The 16,164-nt window shown below is 45.2% G+C and overlaps 1 protein-coding gene across 1 annotated transcript in view; it reads left to right on the top strand.

Moving 5' to 3' along the window:
- The window catches only part of LOC134410863 (solute carrier family 2, facilitated glucose transporter member 11-like), a 28,438-nt gene that overhangs the window by 7,380 nt on the left and 4,894 nt on the right, over positions 1 to 16,164 (top strand). The window contains exons 5-9 of the mRNA XM_063144372.1: positions 2,419 to 2,548; positions 2,664 to 2,812; positions 3,482 to 3,669; positions 5,868 to 5,978; positions 13,423 to 13,524. Coding sequence (XP_063000442.1) covers positions 2,419 to 2,548; positions 2,664 to 2,812; positions 3,482 to 3,669; positions 5,868 to 5,978; positions 13,423 to 13,524 — 680 coding nt within the window. The remainder of the gene's footprint in view (positions 1 to 2,418; positions 2,549 to 2,663; positions 2,813 to 3,481; positions 3,670 to 5,867; positions 5,979 to 13,422; positions 13,525 to 16,164) is intronic.

Genomic DNA, 16,164 nt, shown 5'->3' with positions numbered 1-16,164 from the left:
CACCACTTGGGTGACCAACTCTCTAGCTTTGCCTGGATATATCCAGGTTTTTGCACCCTCTGGGGGGATTTTTAATTGTTTTAAAAAATGTCTAGGAAAGGTGTGGGGGGTGGAGCAGAGCGGAGAGCTGGGCATACATTTCAGCCACACCATTAGCTTGGCTGGGAGGATATTTGCACACATGTACTGCTTTCAAGTATTTGAAGAGTGCTATCTTGAAATGTTGTCACACAGAGGAGGGCCAGGATCTCTTTTCGATCATCCCAGAGTTCAGGACACGGAATAACGGGCTCAAGTTAAAGGAAGCCAGATTCCAGCTGGATATCAGGAAAAACTTCTTTACTGTTAGAGCAGTTGCAACAATGGAATCAGTTACCTAGGGAGGTCGTGGGCTCTCCCACACTAGAAGCCTTCAAGAGGCAGCTGGACAGCCATCTGTCAGGTATGCTTTAAGATGGATTCCTGCATTGAGCAGGGAGTTGGACTCTTTGGCCTTATAGGCCCCTTCCAACTCTACTAAAGAACATTCAAGGTATCTAAAATTAACTTATATTTTTAGTTGCTGTACAAATTTCTTTGTGGTAGTTCTTTTTGCTGTCGTCATACAAGCTCAATAGAAAAGAAAATCTATTTTTTCCCATTTTTCTAAAGAAAACAGGTCCTGGATTAGAAAAAAAATAGCTAAAGATTTTAACATTAACATATTATGTAGAACAGGTTTGTCTTAATTGTGAGCAGTAGAATCAGACCAAGGCCATGCCTCCTTGGGAGACATTCATGTCAGGATGGCCCCCACCTTGGGGCTGGGCATGTTGGAGTGGGCACACCTCCTTCAGAGGAGGTCATATTATCCTCCTTTTTGGTTTCCAAAATATGGTCACCCTAAGCACCACTCCCCCAGCCAGCACTAAAGCCACACCTCTTTCAATACCACAAGCTTAGACTTTGCAAATTTTGGGGTTTTATGAAATGGTTGCTGCAGAGAGGGAGGAACGTCATGTGCCATTATCGTGTGTAGCGCTGGAGCGCATAGTTAAACTATGGAATTCACTTACCACAAGATGTAGTGAGGGCCACCAATTTGGATGGCTTTAAAAGGAGGTTGGATATATTCCTGGAGGAGGCTATCAATGGCGACTAGCCCTGATTGCTATGTGCTACCTCTAGTATCTGAGGCTATATGCACCAGTTGCTGGGATACATGGTTGGGAGGGTGCTGTTGCACCATATCCTGCTTTGTTGGTCTCTGGCTGACTGATGGTTGGCCACTGCATGAACAGAGTGCTGGACTAGAAGGACCATCGGTCTGATACAGGATGGCACTTCTTATATTCTTTAGTAAATCCCCCATGCAGATTCAGCCCTGGAGAATGGCACCCTTCTATACTAAATGCTAGAAGCTTCCAAGGGAGAGTTAGAGCGCTTATTTTAAAAGGAAAACCTATTTATAGTGGGCATAATGGAAACCTGTTAGAATGGAGAGACCCAGTGGGTTACAATCATCTCTGGATCTATAGGAAGGACAGGGAAGAGTGTACTGGAGGCAGTGTCACTCTGTATGTCAAACAACAAAAAACAAAGGTAGCTGCGCTGGTCCATAAGAAAGAGGACACAGAGCTTCTTTAAATGAGCATTTTATAGTATGCTCATGACTGGCAACTCACAGATGTTTGTGGGTCATTTTGACAATGCCGTGAGCTTCCTGTGCATCTCCTGCTCCATTTCCTGATTTTAGCAATAAAAAATAAGCCTCAGAAAACCCAACTCTTCTGAAATATGTTGGGATTTGTCAGGATTTCCTGCTGTGTGCAGGCAAAGTGGTGCTATAAAATGCCCGCTAGAGGGTAATGTCCCATTAAACTGCATTGAACTGTACAAGCCACGTGGTCACTGCTCTCTTCTCCATGTAATTTCAGCTTGTTTCAAATGCAGAAGAGGAGCAGGAAGCAGAGCCACAGTAAGGAATGTGATTTTCCCCCATCACCACCTCTTCTTTGCTTTTAGAGAAGTGTATCCAGCCAGGACCTGTTTTAAAAAGCAAAATGTATAAATGATATACTATTTGTTGTTAATTTCCCTTAGTTAATTCAGCTGTAAGAGGAAGTACAACAGTATGTTGAGGGCAACCTCTTTCTGATGCCAGCTAAGAATTGTTTATTGGTTTTGAGACATGAGGAGTCACCTGTGGGAGCATGTGATATTATGGGTTCACCTTCTAATGAATTTGCTCTGAGAATGTGCCTTATGGGGTTGTAAAACGTTGAACAAGCATCCGGGGGTGGGGGTGGGGTGGGATTGCAAGGCATTAGAGATGGCTATCATGATCTGTTTGGACCAGAAACAACAATATCAACATAGCATCTGTGTGGTGCTATTTTATTTCCTAGTCCTCTTTTCATATTGTCTTTCCTCTTCTAGGCTCCTGCATGGCCATTCATCCCCAGTATGCTGGTGAAATTTCCCCCAAGAAGCTACGAGGATTTGCAAATGCCACATCAGGATTCTTTTGGTCACTGGGGAAATCCTTGGGCCAAATCCTAGGGCTCAGGTACAGCAAGGCCATTGGGCCTCCTGGGATGGAGAATGGAGGTGGAGCCTCCCTTGGACGGCTCGCCAGCTTTGCCTGGCCACAGCAACTAATTTCCGGCCCTCCTACTCTCCAGGGAGTTTCTGGGGACAGAATCCTCATGGCCATTGCTGCTGGGCTTTGTGGGTGCTGCAGCGCTTCTCCAGCTGCTCACCTTACCATTCTTCCCTGAATCTCCACCGTACCTCTTAATCCAAAAGGGAGATGAAGGAGGCTGCTTGAAGGGTAAGTTCTTCACAGGTTTCCTTGAGAAAATTGGGCTGAATCATCTTGGAACATGCCTGATCCCAAACCAATATGTGCCAAGACAATGAGGAACTGCGGGAAGTGTGTGTGTGTATGTGTGTGTGTGTGTGTGTGTGTGTGTGTGTGTGTATCTGTGTGCTTAAATCATTCCCATGCCTCCCAGTTCTTCCTCCAAATCAGCCTCCTTTTCTCCACAGTACTATGTATTTTTATTTTTTATTATTACTGCTTTGTTTCATATTCCCTCTGAGGTGTTTGGGGTGTTTTGTCCTTATAACAATCCTATGAGGTAATTTAGCTAAAAGAGACCGCAGAGAGTCAGGTTGGGGAAGTGTTAAGCCCCCATTTCCGCCCCGAAAAATGCCCCACCAGTCCCTGCATTAGAGTATTATGAGGGAGAGAGGGGTTCGGAAGATACTCATGCACACACATTTCCAAGATGGCCTATCCAGGCTACCTGAGATTGGCTCAGAAGTAGTTGGACCAGAGGGCCAATCCAGAACCTTGCATTGTGATGGTGGCTGCTGCTTCAGCCCCTCATTTGTGCCCCTTGAGGAATCATGTGCACACCAGCTCCCTACCGTCCACCACCTTTCCACCCACTTCTGGATTTGGCATGAAGGTCTTTCCTCTTCTCTGCTCTTGCAGCCATGCATGAGCTCTGGGGCCAAGGGAGTCACCAGGAGGAACTCAGCGATTTGAAGAAGGAAGTGGTCACAGGGAAGAACAGCAACGCATTGAGTGCAGGAGATCTGCTCAGAGATGGATCCCTGCGGCGGCAGCTGCACGTTCTCATTGCCGTTGTCCTCACCCTGCAGCTCTGCGGCATCAATGCAGTTAAGTGTCCACCTAGCTCAATGCCCGCAAAACTCCCCTTGTACATGACAGGCAAAGTAGTAGGCAATATAGTAGTAGTATTCTTATTCCTGTTGTCATTTACATTTAAATCTCTGCTGGAATCCAATGAGCCCAAAGAGTTCAATACATGCTCCCCTCCTTTCCATTTTACCTTCATGACAACCCTGTGAGGTAGGTTTGGCTGAGAGTCAGTCACTGCCCGAAAGCCACCCTGGGACCTTCATGGCTGAGTGGGAACTTGAACATGGGATGTGCCAGTCCCAGTCCAACACTCCAACCACTTCAGGCTTCTCTAAAAAAACTATTTGCCTGAAAACCTGGAGAGCTGAGAAATAGAGGCAACAGGTTGTGGCATGTCTGACTGGGCTGGATTAGATCATAAGGGAAGAAGCTACAGAAAGTCAGACTGTTTAGTGCCAGAGAATGTACAGGACAATTCAGCAATGCAATAAGGTGACTACAACAACATTTGGCCCTCCACATGTTGTTGGACTCCATCTCCCATCAGCCCCAGCCAGCATGACAAAATGTTGAGGATGATGGGAGCTGAAGTCCATCAGGGCCAAAGTCCCCCAACCCCAGGACTAGAGAAAGGGATTATGGGGACCCTTTCGTGGGCCAGGCCTCTGTCAGGTGAACCTCAGGGCAGAGGCCAGGTAAGGTCGCCCCTGGCATTCCGTCCAGCTCTTTATTTCTTACACTGTTTTGACATGTTACCATTGATCTCTTCTTGTACTACTTATACTGAATCAGAAGAAAGGTCTTTGTAATGTGAATGAGCATTGTGGCCAATGTAGGATTTGTATTTTCATGATGTGCCAATTTGAAGCAAGAGTTGCTTTGGGGCTCATGTGAGAAAATGCCCTTTGATGGCCTTTACTGTCTGGGTTCCAGCAGAAGATGAGGCCTTCAGGCTCTTTTGCTTCTAAGCTACCCCTGGGGACTCCCAGAAGACAACAGCTAAAAGAAAAAATAGTTCAGCCCATGAACTTCAGCACCAAAAATATACATCCTCGTGTGGCGCAGAGCGGTAAACCAGGGCCAGATTTACACGTCGTTGCGAAGGCGCTTCCGTGCGCCTTTTTTAAAGACGTACCTAAAAGAAGCGCCTCTTTCTTTACTGTGTGTACTGTGAGCTAGGCAGCGCCACCTGCGGAAGAATCTCTACCCCATTCAAAGATGCTGCTTGGGCCGCTTCCCCCTCGCGTGTTCTTCCATTCGAATAATCCCCCCTCCCACCCGGCGGCTCTTCTTGCGTGTCCCAGCGGCGGTAGCTCCTCCTGCAAAACACTTTTCTCCCTCGGTGTTTGTATTGGCGTTTGCGTGCGCGCAGCAGACGAGTTCAGCTCCTGCCTCTCGCTCTCCCCCGCAGTGTCATCTCCCCGGGACTCTCTTCGGTGTGTGCTCGAGCACACAAACGCAAATACAAACACACCGAGGGAGAAAAGTGTTTTGCAGGAGGAGCCGCCCCCGCTGGGACGTGCCAGAAGAGCCGCCGGGTGGGAGGGGGAATTATTTGAATAGAAGAACACGCGAGGGGGAAGCGGCCCAAGCAGCGTCTTTGAATGGGGTAGAGATTCTTCCGCAGGCGGTGCTGCCTCGCTCACAGTACACACAGTAAAGAAAGAGGCGCTTCTTTTAGATACGTCTTTAAAAAAGGCACACGGAAGCGCCTTTGCAACGACGTGTAGATCTGGCCCAGCAGTTTCTGCAGCTGAAACTCTCCCCACGGCCTGAGTTCGATCCCAGCGGAAGCTGGTTTCAGGCAGCTGGCTCAGGTTGACTCAGCCTTCCATCCTCCTGAGGTCGGTAAAATGAGTACCCAGTTAGCTGGGGGAAAGGTAATAATGGCTGGGGTAGGCAACAGCAAACCACCCCGCTATAAGGCCAGCCAAGAAAACGTCAGCGAAAGCTGGCGCCCCTCCAAGAGTCAATAATGACTCAGTGCTTGCACGAGAGGTTCCCTTCCTTTCCCAAAGATGTAAAATACTTCTGAACTATCTATGGCATATTTACTGTTTCTTTACAACTTTACATATTGTTGTGGCTACACCAGGCGTAGTAGCACAGGAATGCCAAGCACAGAAGAGCAGGGTCAGAAATGGGTCAGAAACGAGCATGGTCCACCCAGAAAAAAATCTGTTGCCCTATTTGGCATCAACTTGTTTTTCCATAGGTCTATTTCTACACATTTGAAGTTTTCCGCAGTGCTGGTTTTGAAGAGGACCTCATCCCCTACATCTCACTGGGCGTTGGCCTCTGTGAGCTCTCCTCTTCTTTGCTCTGCGTAAGACCAGCCAGTTTGATTCTGCAATGAATGTACTCTCCCTCTGCCTCCTTTGCACAAATAACAAGAGAAGATTTTATTTCATTTTTAATTGTGGGGAATCCTTTCCTGTGGCAGTCAATGCACCCTCTCTAGTCACCTAGCTCTTACGTAGCTGGCTCGAAGTACTTTGTGCATCTTTGTTGAGTAAACTAGAATATGACCTAGACAGGCCCTCAACAACACTCCCTTTTCCTTCCTTATCTCAGGAGGGTGGGCAGCCTTTGTTCCCAATCCTCCTCCCAGAAGCTGTCCCTGCCTGCTAGGCCTAGTGTCAGCACCAGGCATCCTGGGGCAGTTGTTGGGCCACACACATCCTGGCGGGGCCCAGTGATACATAGGAACACGCAGTAATGCTTCAATTAAAAAACAAGCTGGCAAGGCAGTAGACAAAGCTTTAGCCGCTCGACACACCTTGTCAGTGTCAGCAGAAATGGAGACGGGGACAGTGCAGGAAATGGCAGTGGAGTGAAGGCCAGCAGGCACGTCAATGAAGCTTTGCACTGTTATTATTATTATTATTATTATTATTATTATTATTATTATTATTTATATAGCACCATCAATGTACATGGTGCTGTACAGAATAAAACAGTAAATAGCAAGACCCTGCCGCATAGGCTTACAATCTAATAAAATCATAGTAAAGCAATAAGGAGGGGAAGAGAATGCAAACAGGCACTGGGTAGGGTAAACAGGCACTGGGTAGGGTAAACTAACAGTATAGAGTCCAAACAACATCAGGTATTAAAACTGCTGTTGAATGGAAGCTCTAGGCAGGGATAAAAAACCTCTTATACTTAAAAAAAGAGATGACAGCAGGGAAATGCTTTGCCAATACACCCAAGAAAGTGCCTGTTGTACGGGGAAGTGCCTGTTGTGGGCAATCTCATTTCTTTAGCACAGACTTCTGAAGTGGGTACTTGTGATGTGAATGAACTGCAGTGCCATGAATGTTATGGGGGCCAAACCTGACAGAGACACAGCCTGCCCTCCCCCATACTTGCCCCATTTAATGAACTTTAGACAAATATTAACTTTTAAAACGTTTATTTTTAAACATATTTATCATTTATTTTACACATTTCCAGTACAATTTAATTTAACATTGATATCAGATTTTAATAAGAATGCAAGTGAAAACATGGCTTTTTAACAAAGCTTTTAATGGTTAAACTCACTAAGATGGCACATTGTTTTAATAGTTTTAATTGTTCTACTGCTTTTAAATTAAGTTAAAGGAAGCCAGAGTCCAGCTGGACATCAGGAAAAACTTCCTGACTGTTAGAGCAGTACGACAATGGAATCAGTTGCCTGGTGAGGTTGTGGCCTCTCCCACATTAGAGGCCTTCAAGAGGCAGCTGGTCAACCATCTGTCAGGGATGCTTTAGGGTGGATTCCTGCATTGAGCAGGGGGTCGGACTCGATGGCCTTGTAGGCCCCTTCCAACTCTGCTATTCTATGATTCTATGATTCTATGAAATTATACAGTTGTGTGAAAAAGAAAGTACACCCTCTTGGAATTGTATGATTTTACATATCAGGACATAATAACAATCACCTGTTCCTTAGCAGGTCTAAAAATTAGGTAAATACAACTTCAGATGAACAACAACACATGACATATTACACCGTGTCATGATTTATTTAACAGAAATAAAGCCAAAACGGAGAAGCCATGTGTGAAAAAGTAAGTACACCTTATGATTCAATAGCTTGTAGAACCACCTTTAAAAGCAATAACTTGAAGTAATCGTTTTCTGTATGACTTTATCAGTCTCTCGCATCGTTGTGGAGGAATTTTGGCCCACTCTTCTTTACAACGTTGCTTCAGTTCATTGAGGTTTGAGGGTGTTTGTTTATGCACAGCTCTCTTCAGGTCCCGCCACAGCATTTCAATCGGGTTGAGGTCTGGACTTTGACTGGGCCATTGCAACAGCTAGATTCTTTTCTTTTTCAGCCATTCTGTTGTAGATTTGCTGGTGTGCTTGGGATCATTGTCCTGTTGCATGACCCAATTTCGGCCAAGCTTTAGCTGTCGGACAGATGGCCTCACATTTGACTCTAGAATACTTTGGTATGCGGAGGAGTTCATGGTCGACTCAATGACTGCAAGGTTCCCAGGTCCTGTGGCTGCAAAACAAGCCCAAATCATCACCCCTCCACCACTGTGCTTGATAGTTGGTATGAGGTGTTTGTGCTGATATGCTGGGTTTGGTTTTCGCCAAACGTGGCTCTGTGCATTATGGCCAAACATCTCCACTTTGGTCTCGTCTGTCCAAAGGACATTGTTCCAGAAGTCTTGTGGTTTGTTCAGATGCAACTTTGCAAACCTAAGTCGTGCTGCCACATTCTTTTTAGAGCGAAGAGGCTTTCTCCTGGCAACCGTTCCAAACAAACCATACTTGTTCAGTCTTTTTCTAATTGTACTGTCATGAACTTTAACATTTAACATGCTCACTGAGGCCTGTAGAGTCTGAGATGTAACTCTTGGGTTTTTTGCAATTTCTCTGAGCATTGTACAGTCTGATCTTGGGGTGACTTTGTTGGGACGTCCTCTCCTGGGAAGATTGGCAACAGTCTTGAATGTTTTCCACTTTTGAATCATCTTTCTCACTGTAGAATGATGGACTTTAAATTGTTTGGAAATGGCCTTATAATGCTTTCCAGATTGATGGGCAGCAGCAATTGCTTCTCTAAGATCATTGCTGATGCCTTTCCTCCTTGGCATTATGTTAACACACACACACCCCGAATGCTCCAGACCAGCAAACTGAAAAAACTTCGACTTTTATAGAGGTGGTCATACTTGCTGATGATCAATTAATCACGGGCATTTGATTAGCAGCATCTGTCTGCTACTTAGCATCTTAATTCCTATGGAAGCAGTAAGGGTGTACTTACTTTTTCACACATGGCTTCTCCATTTTGGCTTTATTTCTGTTAAATAAATCATGACATGGTGTAATATGTCATGTGTTGTTGTTCATTTGAGGTTGTATTTACCTAATTTTTAGACCTGCTAAGGAACAGATGATTGTTATTATGTCCTGATATGTAAAATCATACAATTCCAAGGGGGTGTACTTTCTTTTTCATATGACTGTATATTGTTTTAACTTGTTTTGTGGTTTAGTTTGTTTTTAGCTGTGTATATTTACTGTTTTATACTGTATGCTTTTATCTGTTTACTGCCCTGAGATCTTAATGATATAGGGCAGGATATAAATGTCTTAAATAAATAAATAATATATGAAATACAGTCTTCTGCAGAAGCTAGAGGGATCAGATGTAAAAAATGGTAAAAGTAGACACCTACTTAATCATAGAATCATAGAATAGCAGAGTTGGAAGGGGCCTACAAGGCCATCGAGTCCAACCCCCTGCTCAATGCAGGAATCCACCCTAAAGCATCCCTGACAGATGCTTGTCCAGCTGCCTCTTGAATGCCTCTAGTGTGGGAGAGCCCACAACCTCCCTAGGTAACTGATTCCACCGTCGCACTGCTCTAACAGTCAGGAAGTTTTTCCTGAAGTCCAGCCGGAATCTGGCTTCCTTTAACTTGAGCCCGTTATTCTGTGTCCTGCACTCTGGGAGGATCGAGAAGAGATCCTGGCCCTCCTCTGTGTGACAACCTTTTAAGTATTTGAAGAGTGCTATCATGTCTCCCCTCAATCTTCTCTTCTCCAGGCTAAACATGCCCAGTTCTTTCAGTCTCTCTTCATAGGCCTTTGTTTCCAGACCCCTGATCATCCTGGTTGCCCTCCTCTTAACACGCTCCAGCTTGTCTGCGTCCTTCTTGAATTGTGGAGCCCAGAACTGGACGCAATACTCTAGATGAGGCCTAACCAGGGCCGAATAGAGAGGAACCAGTACCTCACGTGATTTGGAAGCTATACTTCTATTAATGCAGCCCAAAATAGCATTTGCCTTTCTTGCAGCCATATCGCACTGTTGGCTCATATTCAGCTTGTGATCTACAACAATTCCAAGATCTTTCTCGTTTGTAGTATTGCTGAGCCAAGTGTCCCCCACCTTGTAACTGTGCATTTGGTTTCTATTCCCTAAATGTAGAACTTGGCATTTATCCCTATTAAATTTCATTCTGTTGTTTTCAGCCCAGCACTCCAGCCTATCAAGATCACTTTGAAGTTTGTTTCTGTCTTCCAGGGTATTAGCTATCCCACCCAATTTTGTGTCATCTGCAAATTTGATCAGCGTTCCCTGCACCTCCTTGTCCAAATCATTAATAAAAATGTTGAAGAGCACTGGGCCCAGGATGACACAAGTCAGACTTAATCATATTTGAAGAAGACCCATTGCTATCAGTGGCTCTTTTCTAAGTATAACTAAGTCTGAATCTAGACCATTAAGCCAAATAATAATAACACAGTCCAATTCAGCATATTATCTTTAATTATTTGGCATGCACGCCGCAGTACCCTGTTGGAATACTAGTATAATTCTTTGCTAACTTGCTGGCATTTGGCACTTTTCTCTCCCTCTCCCCACCCATCTCTCGCACCCACCCCCATGCCCATAGAGGCGCCTCCCAAGGTCTTACCCTGTCATAAGCCTTTTCCCAAGGAAGAAAGCGTGTTCCCTCACTGCCCTGCTCCAGACTGTTTTAAGAAAGCCCATCCCAGCAAGGGATATCTTGGAGCTTCCCTGCACGAGGCCTTTATTGTGCACTCATCCTTCCCTATTCACAGTTCTTTATGGGTTCTTTAGGTGACATTGAGGACTTTCAGACAGGGAGGAATCGCATTTCCTTACCTCTGCTTCCTGTTTCTCTTCCGAATTTGAAACAAGCTGAATTACATGGGAAGAGAGCAGAAACTCCGTGGCCTGTAATTTAAAACCTCCCAGCCCATATAGTTCAATGGAACAGCATCCTCTAGTGAGTGCTTTATAGTGTAACCAACTGCATCTGGCAGCAAATCCCAACGTATTTCAGAAGAACCGGGTTTTCCAAGGTTTATTTTTGAACAGATTAACTGGGAAAAGGAGCAAGAAACATGCAGGAGGCTCACATCATCGTCAAAATGACCCACAAACTTCTTTCATGAATGGCCAGTCATGAGTGTGGTATAAATCACTCATTTAAAGAAGCCCGTTGTGATTCTCCAGTTTCAGTTCCGCTTTCAAATAGCGTTTTCAGTGAGTTTTTTTAAAAAAATCCTGCATAGAGTGCAGTATTAGGGCTCATCTACGCCAGCAGTATATTCTACTATGAAAGCGGAATATAAAAGGCAGGAGCCACACTACTGCTTTATAGTGGTATTGAAGTGCACTGACAACTGTTGGGGCCCATTGACACATACCACATAACGCTTTCATACCACTTTCATAGTGTTATGTCCTGCTTGGTGTAGAGGTGTCATGGGCCCCAACAGTTAACAGTGCACTATAAAGCAGTAGTGTAGATCCTGCAGTGCACTTCAATACCGCTATAAAGCAATAGTGTGGCTCCTGCATTTTATATACCGCTTTCGTAGTGGAATATCCTGCTTGTTGTAGATGAACCCATGATTAAAGAAAGTAAAACTGTAATTTCCTCTTGTGTATTTGTGCTATTCTGCTATAGTGCAGTGCCACCTAAAGGTAGCAGAAAAGCAGGAAAGAAATGCTGTTTAGTTCTTCAATGAAACCAGAAGTAGAAACAGTGGATTAACAGTAGGGCTGTGCATGGACCCCCCTGATCCGCTCCAGATCCCAATCCGCAACTTCCAGATCGGGTCCACTCCGCTCCACATTGATCCGCCTATGGTCTGCTTTGCTCCGCTGCGGAGCTCTGGATCCGGATCAGAGCTCTGTGTTTTCCCCATAGACTTGCATTGAAATCCAAAAGCCTATAACTTTTTTTGTTAATGTTAGAAACCTCAAAATCAGCACCATGAGAGTTTATCTATGTATCCACATTCATGCCAGTTTGAAGCAAATCCGAACCTCCACTGATTTTGGGGGGATTTTTGAAAACCCTACACCCCATTTTCAGAAATGGGATTTACTCCAACATTTTTACAGATACAAACTTGCAAATGGGCACCCTCACAGATGCCACCTAGATCCAAATTCATGGCAAGTTTCAAGCAAATCTGAATACGCTCTGATTTTTGGCGATTTTTTTTCATTTTCAGCATCACCCCCTAACCCCCATTCACACCCCTTTCTAGAACTCCGTCAGTTTTCAAGTTACAAACCTCAAAAATAGCACCATGAGAGCTTATCCATGTATCCACATTCTTGCCCAGTTTGAAGCAAATCCAAGCCTCCAGTGATTTGGGGGGGAATTTTGAAAATCCCCCACCCCATTTTCAGAAATACGTAAAAAAGCAAAGGATAGTATTTGCCCATAGGGAAAACAAACTTGCCCACAGGGATCCATTGCAAAGAGCTTGCCCATTGCAATCAATAGGACAATATCTCTGTCATTTGTCTACATACAGATGTATTTATTATTTGGGGAAATGTGAAAAGTGTGTATTGTGCTTTGCCCATACTTTATTTGAATGCTCAAATGTTATTTGCTTTGTGCACTTAACAAGCAATGCAAAGCAAACCCAGTCACAGCCCCAACAAACACACACACACAGAGTGAGAGAGAGAAAGAGAGAGAGAAAGAGAGGATAGATTGGGAAGGGAAGGGCTTATGGGTGGGAAACAACAAACAAACGCTCCAAATGAAGAATTATAAATTTATATAAAGCAATAAGTCAAAACAGAACAAAGGAAAGCTAAGCAAAAAGTCAGAAACAAACACACACACACACACACACCCAAGCAAATGCAGCGACAACTAACCCTCCAGAGAAAGGAAACTGTCTCTGGTTCCCTCTGGCTTAGTCCCACCCTCTTCCAGCATTGGGATTGGAGGGTGCTTCACATTATCATCATGATAGGGACTTGAATCTGTCAATCAAGGGAGAAAACAAGAGCTTCCCTTCTCCCGCTTTTAGCCATTCTAAAGAAATTAATAGCAAGCAAACCCCATGATGAAAAATTCTGAAAATTGACACAAATGACCCCAAATCATCACTCTCTAAGCACAGTAAGTTGTTTTTTAAGTAGCTTAAAAAACAAAGAAATAGTCATGTTTTTGCCTAATGCAATCCTATGGGGGGGAAATCCAAGATGGCAGATGGAGCTCCGAAAAGACGTGGAGTTCAGCATAATGGTCGATCCACTCCGTGATGCTCCGCTGCCCCCCAATCCACTCTGCCTCCGCCTTAAACGGAGGCGAAGCACCCCGATTCGCTACCGCTTCTCCAACCCGAAAAGGAGCGGAGCACAGCCCTAATTAACAGCCTTGTGTAGAAAAGCTGTTGGGGGGCTAGAGTATCATTGTGCAGAAAGGTGCTGGATTCCTGCTCACAGTGAAATGCCAACATTTTCCCTCCTTCAGATTTTTACCATTGAAAGATTTGGCCGGAGAACCCTCCTCTGGAAAGGCTGTGGGATGATGGCTGTTGTGCTGTTTCTCCTCACAGTGACTCTCTCTCTGCAGGTAGGAAGAATGACATCCTCTGGGGGTTCTTTTTTCCAATCCCTTCTTCTCATATCTCAGTAGTGCAGGGCTGTGGAACAGGCAGCAAATAGCTAATTCTTCTTCGAATTGAATTAAGATAGGGCCAAACAGAAAAAGTGATGTCCTTTCTGGTGATGAGGAAGAATCTCCTGGCCTTTTGCTCCTGCTTGGGAGTAGCAGCAAGGCCTTTTCTTTCTTCTTTTTTCTTCAAAATTGGGATTTGTTTTATCTTTCCCCCCTACCCTCCACCACGCTCCCTTACATCAGAGGGAATTGGGAAAGCTGCCTGTTAGACACCTGCCAACGTGGCTTGGCACCCTGTGCTGCGTTTCTCTGCTGCAAGGGGGGGCACGCTGGAGAGTCACAACACTCTTCTCTGTGCTGTACTTCAGAGAATCACACAATCACAGAATAGTAGAGTTGGAAGGGGCCTATGAGGCCATCGAGTCCAACCCCCTGCTAGATGCAGGAATCCACCTTAAAGCATCCCTGACTGGTGGCTTTCCAGCTGCCTCTTGAAGGCCTCCAGTGTGGGAGAGCCCACAACTTCTAGGTCATTGGTTCCATTGTCATACTGCTCTAGCAGGAAGTTTTTCCTGTTGTCCAGCCAGAATCTGGGTTCCTGTCACTTGATCCCATTATTCCATGTCCTGCGCTCTGGGATGATCGACAGGAGATCCTGGCCCTCCTCTGTGTGACAACCTTTCAAGCATTTGAAGAGAGCTATCATGTCTCCCCTCAGCCTTCTCTTCCCCAGTCTAAACATGCCCAGTTCCTTCAGTCTCTCTTCATAGGGCTTTGTTTCCAGACCCCTGATCATCCTCGTTGCCCTCCTCTGAACACGCTCCAGTTTGTCTGCGTCCTCCTTAATTGTGGAGCCCAGAACTGGACACAATATTCAAGATGAGGCCTAAGCAGTGTCGAATAGAGAGGAACCAGTACCTCGTGCAATTTGAAAGCTATATTTCTATTAATGCAGCCCAAAATGGTATTTATTTTTTGCAGCCACATCACACTGTTAGCTCATATTCAACTTGTGATCTGCAACTATTCCAAGATCCTTCTCGCTTGTAGTATTGCTGAGCCAAGTGTCCCCCATCATGAACTGTGCATTTGTTTCCTTTTTCCTAGGTGTAGAACGTGGCATTTATCCTTATTAAATTTCATTCTGCTGTTTTCAGCCCAGCACTCCAGCCTATCAAGATCACTTTGAAGTTTGTTTCTGTCTTCCAGGGTATTAGCGTATTCCCTGCATGGTTGTTAAGGATTTTGACCTAATTATGGTGGCTTAGGAGGGCATTTCTTCTTGCGGTCATCATGGTTTGGTCACTGGTTTTCCCGCAAGCTTTACACAATGCTGTTGCCATGTTGTCTTCTGTCTTCCCCCCTTTTTGTATGTTATTTTGCTATGAGGAAAACGCAATATTTTTTGTGGTCATGCAATGAAACTGCCATTGTTTCCTCGTGTAATCCTTCCATCTCACTACGTCCTGCTTTGTGTGGGTGAGTGTTGGGTGGTGCAGTGCTGATGTCATTACTGACAAGGATAATTTGGAGTGTCTCCACCCCTCCGCGGCTCTGTATTTCAGGAATGCCCAAGCAAATGGGCAATGGGGGAGGGGGGTGGTTGCAGTGGACGTGAGCACAGGCAACCTTTCCATTTAATCCCCCTACTCAAATGAGAAAAATGCTGCTGCTTTTAGAGTGTTTTCAGATGGGAAGGAAATCGCATGGCCAAAGCTGCAAAGTCACTCTTACAGGGACAATACTGAGTTGCACGTGGGGTTGGGGGAGGTGGACTTCTGAACTTGTGAAGAATCAGCACTTAGCAGTGGGATGGGGGCTGATCTGCACGGGCCTCCTGGGAAACTTTTAGACCTTTCTATTCAGTCCCCACGTGCACACACACACACAGGAGAGAAGTGTAACCCCCTTCAACACAATCCCATCTCCCAATGTATACAAAACGAGAAAATTGTTTCTGTTGCTTTTACAGAGACATAACTGGCTTGCATGGGGGCGGGGGGGTGCAGATCCCCAAAGACGCAGACTTCTGAACTTGTGAGGAAGTGTTTCATTCCACCCTGAGAGAGCAGAGGGGCTACGCCAGAGGGGCAGACGACCGATAACACCATGCCAGTCTCCACCCGCCCTTGCAAATGGCATATAGTGTTATACATAAAAATACAAAAATGGCCGTATTAACACACCGTTTAAATCCCGGGGAAAAATCTCGAACAGGAAGAAGCAGTAAAGCCCCGTCTGAAGATGCCCTTAGTGTATCGTGGCAGTGGGGATGCCACAATAAAAATTAAGGAACTACCCCAGCTAGCCACCCTGCTGTTAAGGGGTGGCTTACCATGACATGTGGTGGGCTCTCTGGTAGTTAAAACAAGGGTCTTGGGTGGTTATAACCATGAATTCCACCTGCAAGAGCGACTGCCACTTCCAGGGACACTCTTGCCATGGAGTTTCTCTATGGTCATACAGCCATGGTTACGTGGTGGGTAAGTGTGTTGTCTGAACCCATTCAGAAAGTGTTTGGATTACTTAACAACAGCATACTAAGTTCACAGAACCAATAGAGTGTAGGCTTTTTAAGAGTGGCTTAAACATACA

Source organism: Elgaria multicarinata, chromosome 18 (assembly GCF_023053635.1).
Source record: "Elgaria multicarinata webbii isolate HBS135686 ecotype San Diego chromosome 18, rElgMul1.1.pri, whole genome shotgun sequence".
In the NCBI taxonomy this organism is placed as follows: domain Eukaryota; kingdom Metazoa; phylum Chordata; class Lepidosauria; order Squamata; family Anguidae; genus Elgaria; species Elgaria multicarinata.
This window is presented reverse-complemented; position numbering and strand designations above follow the sequence as displayed.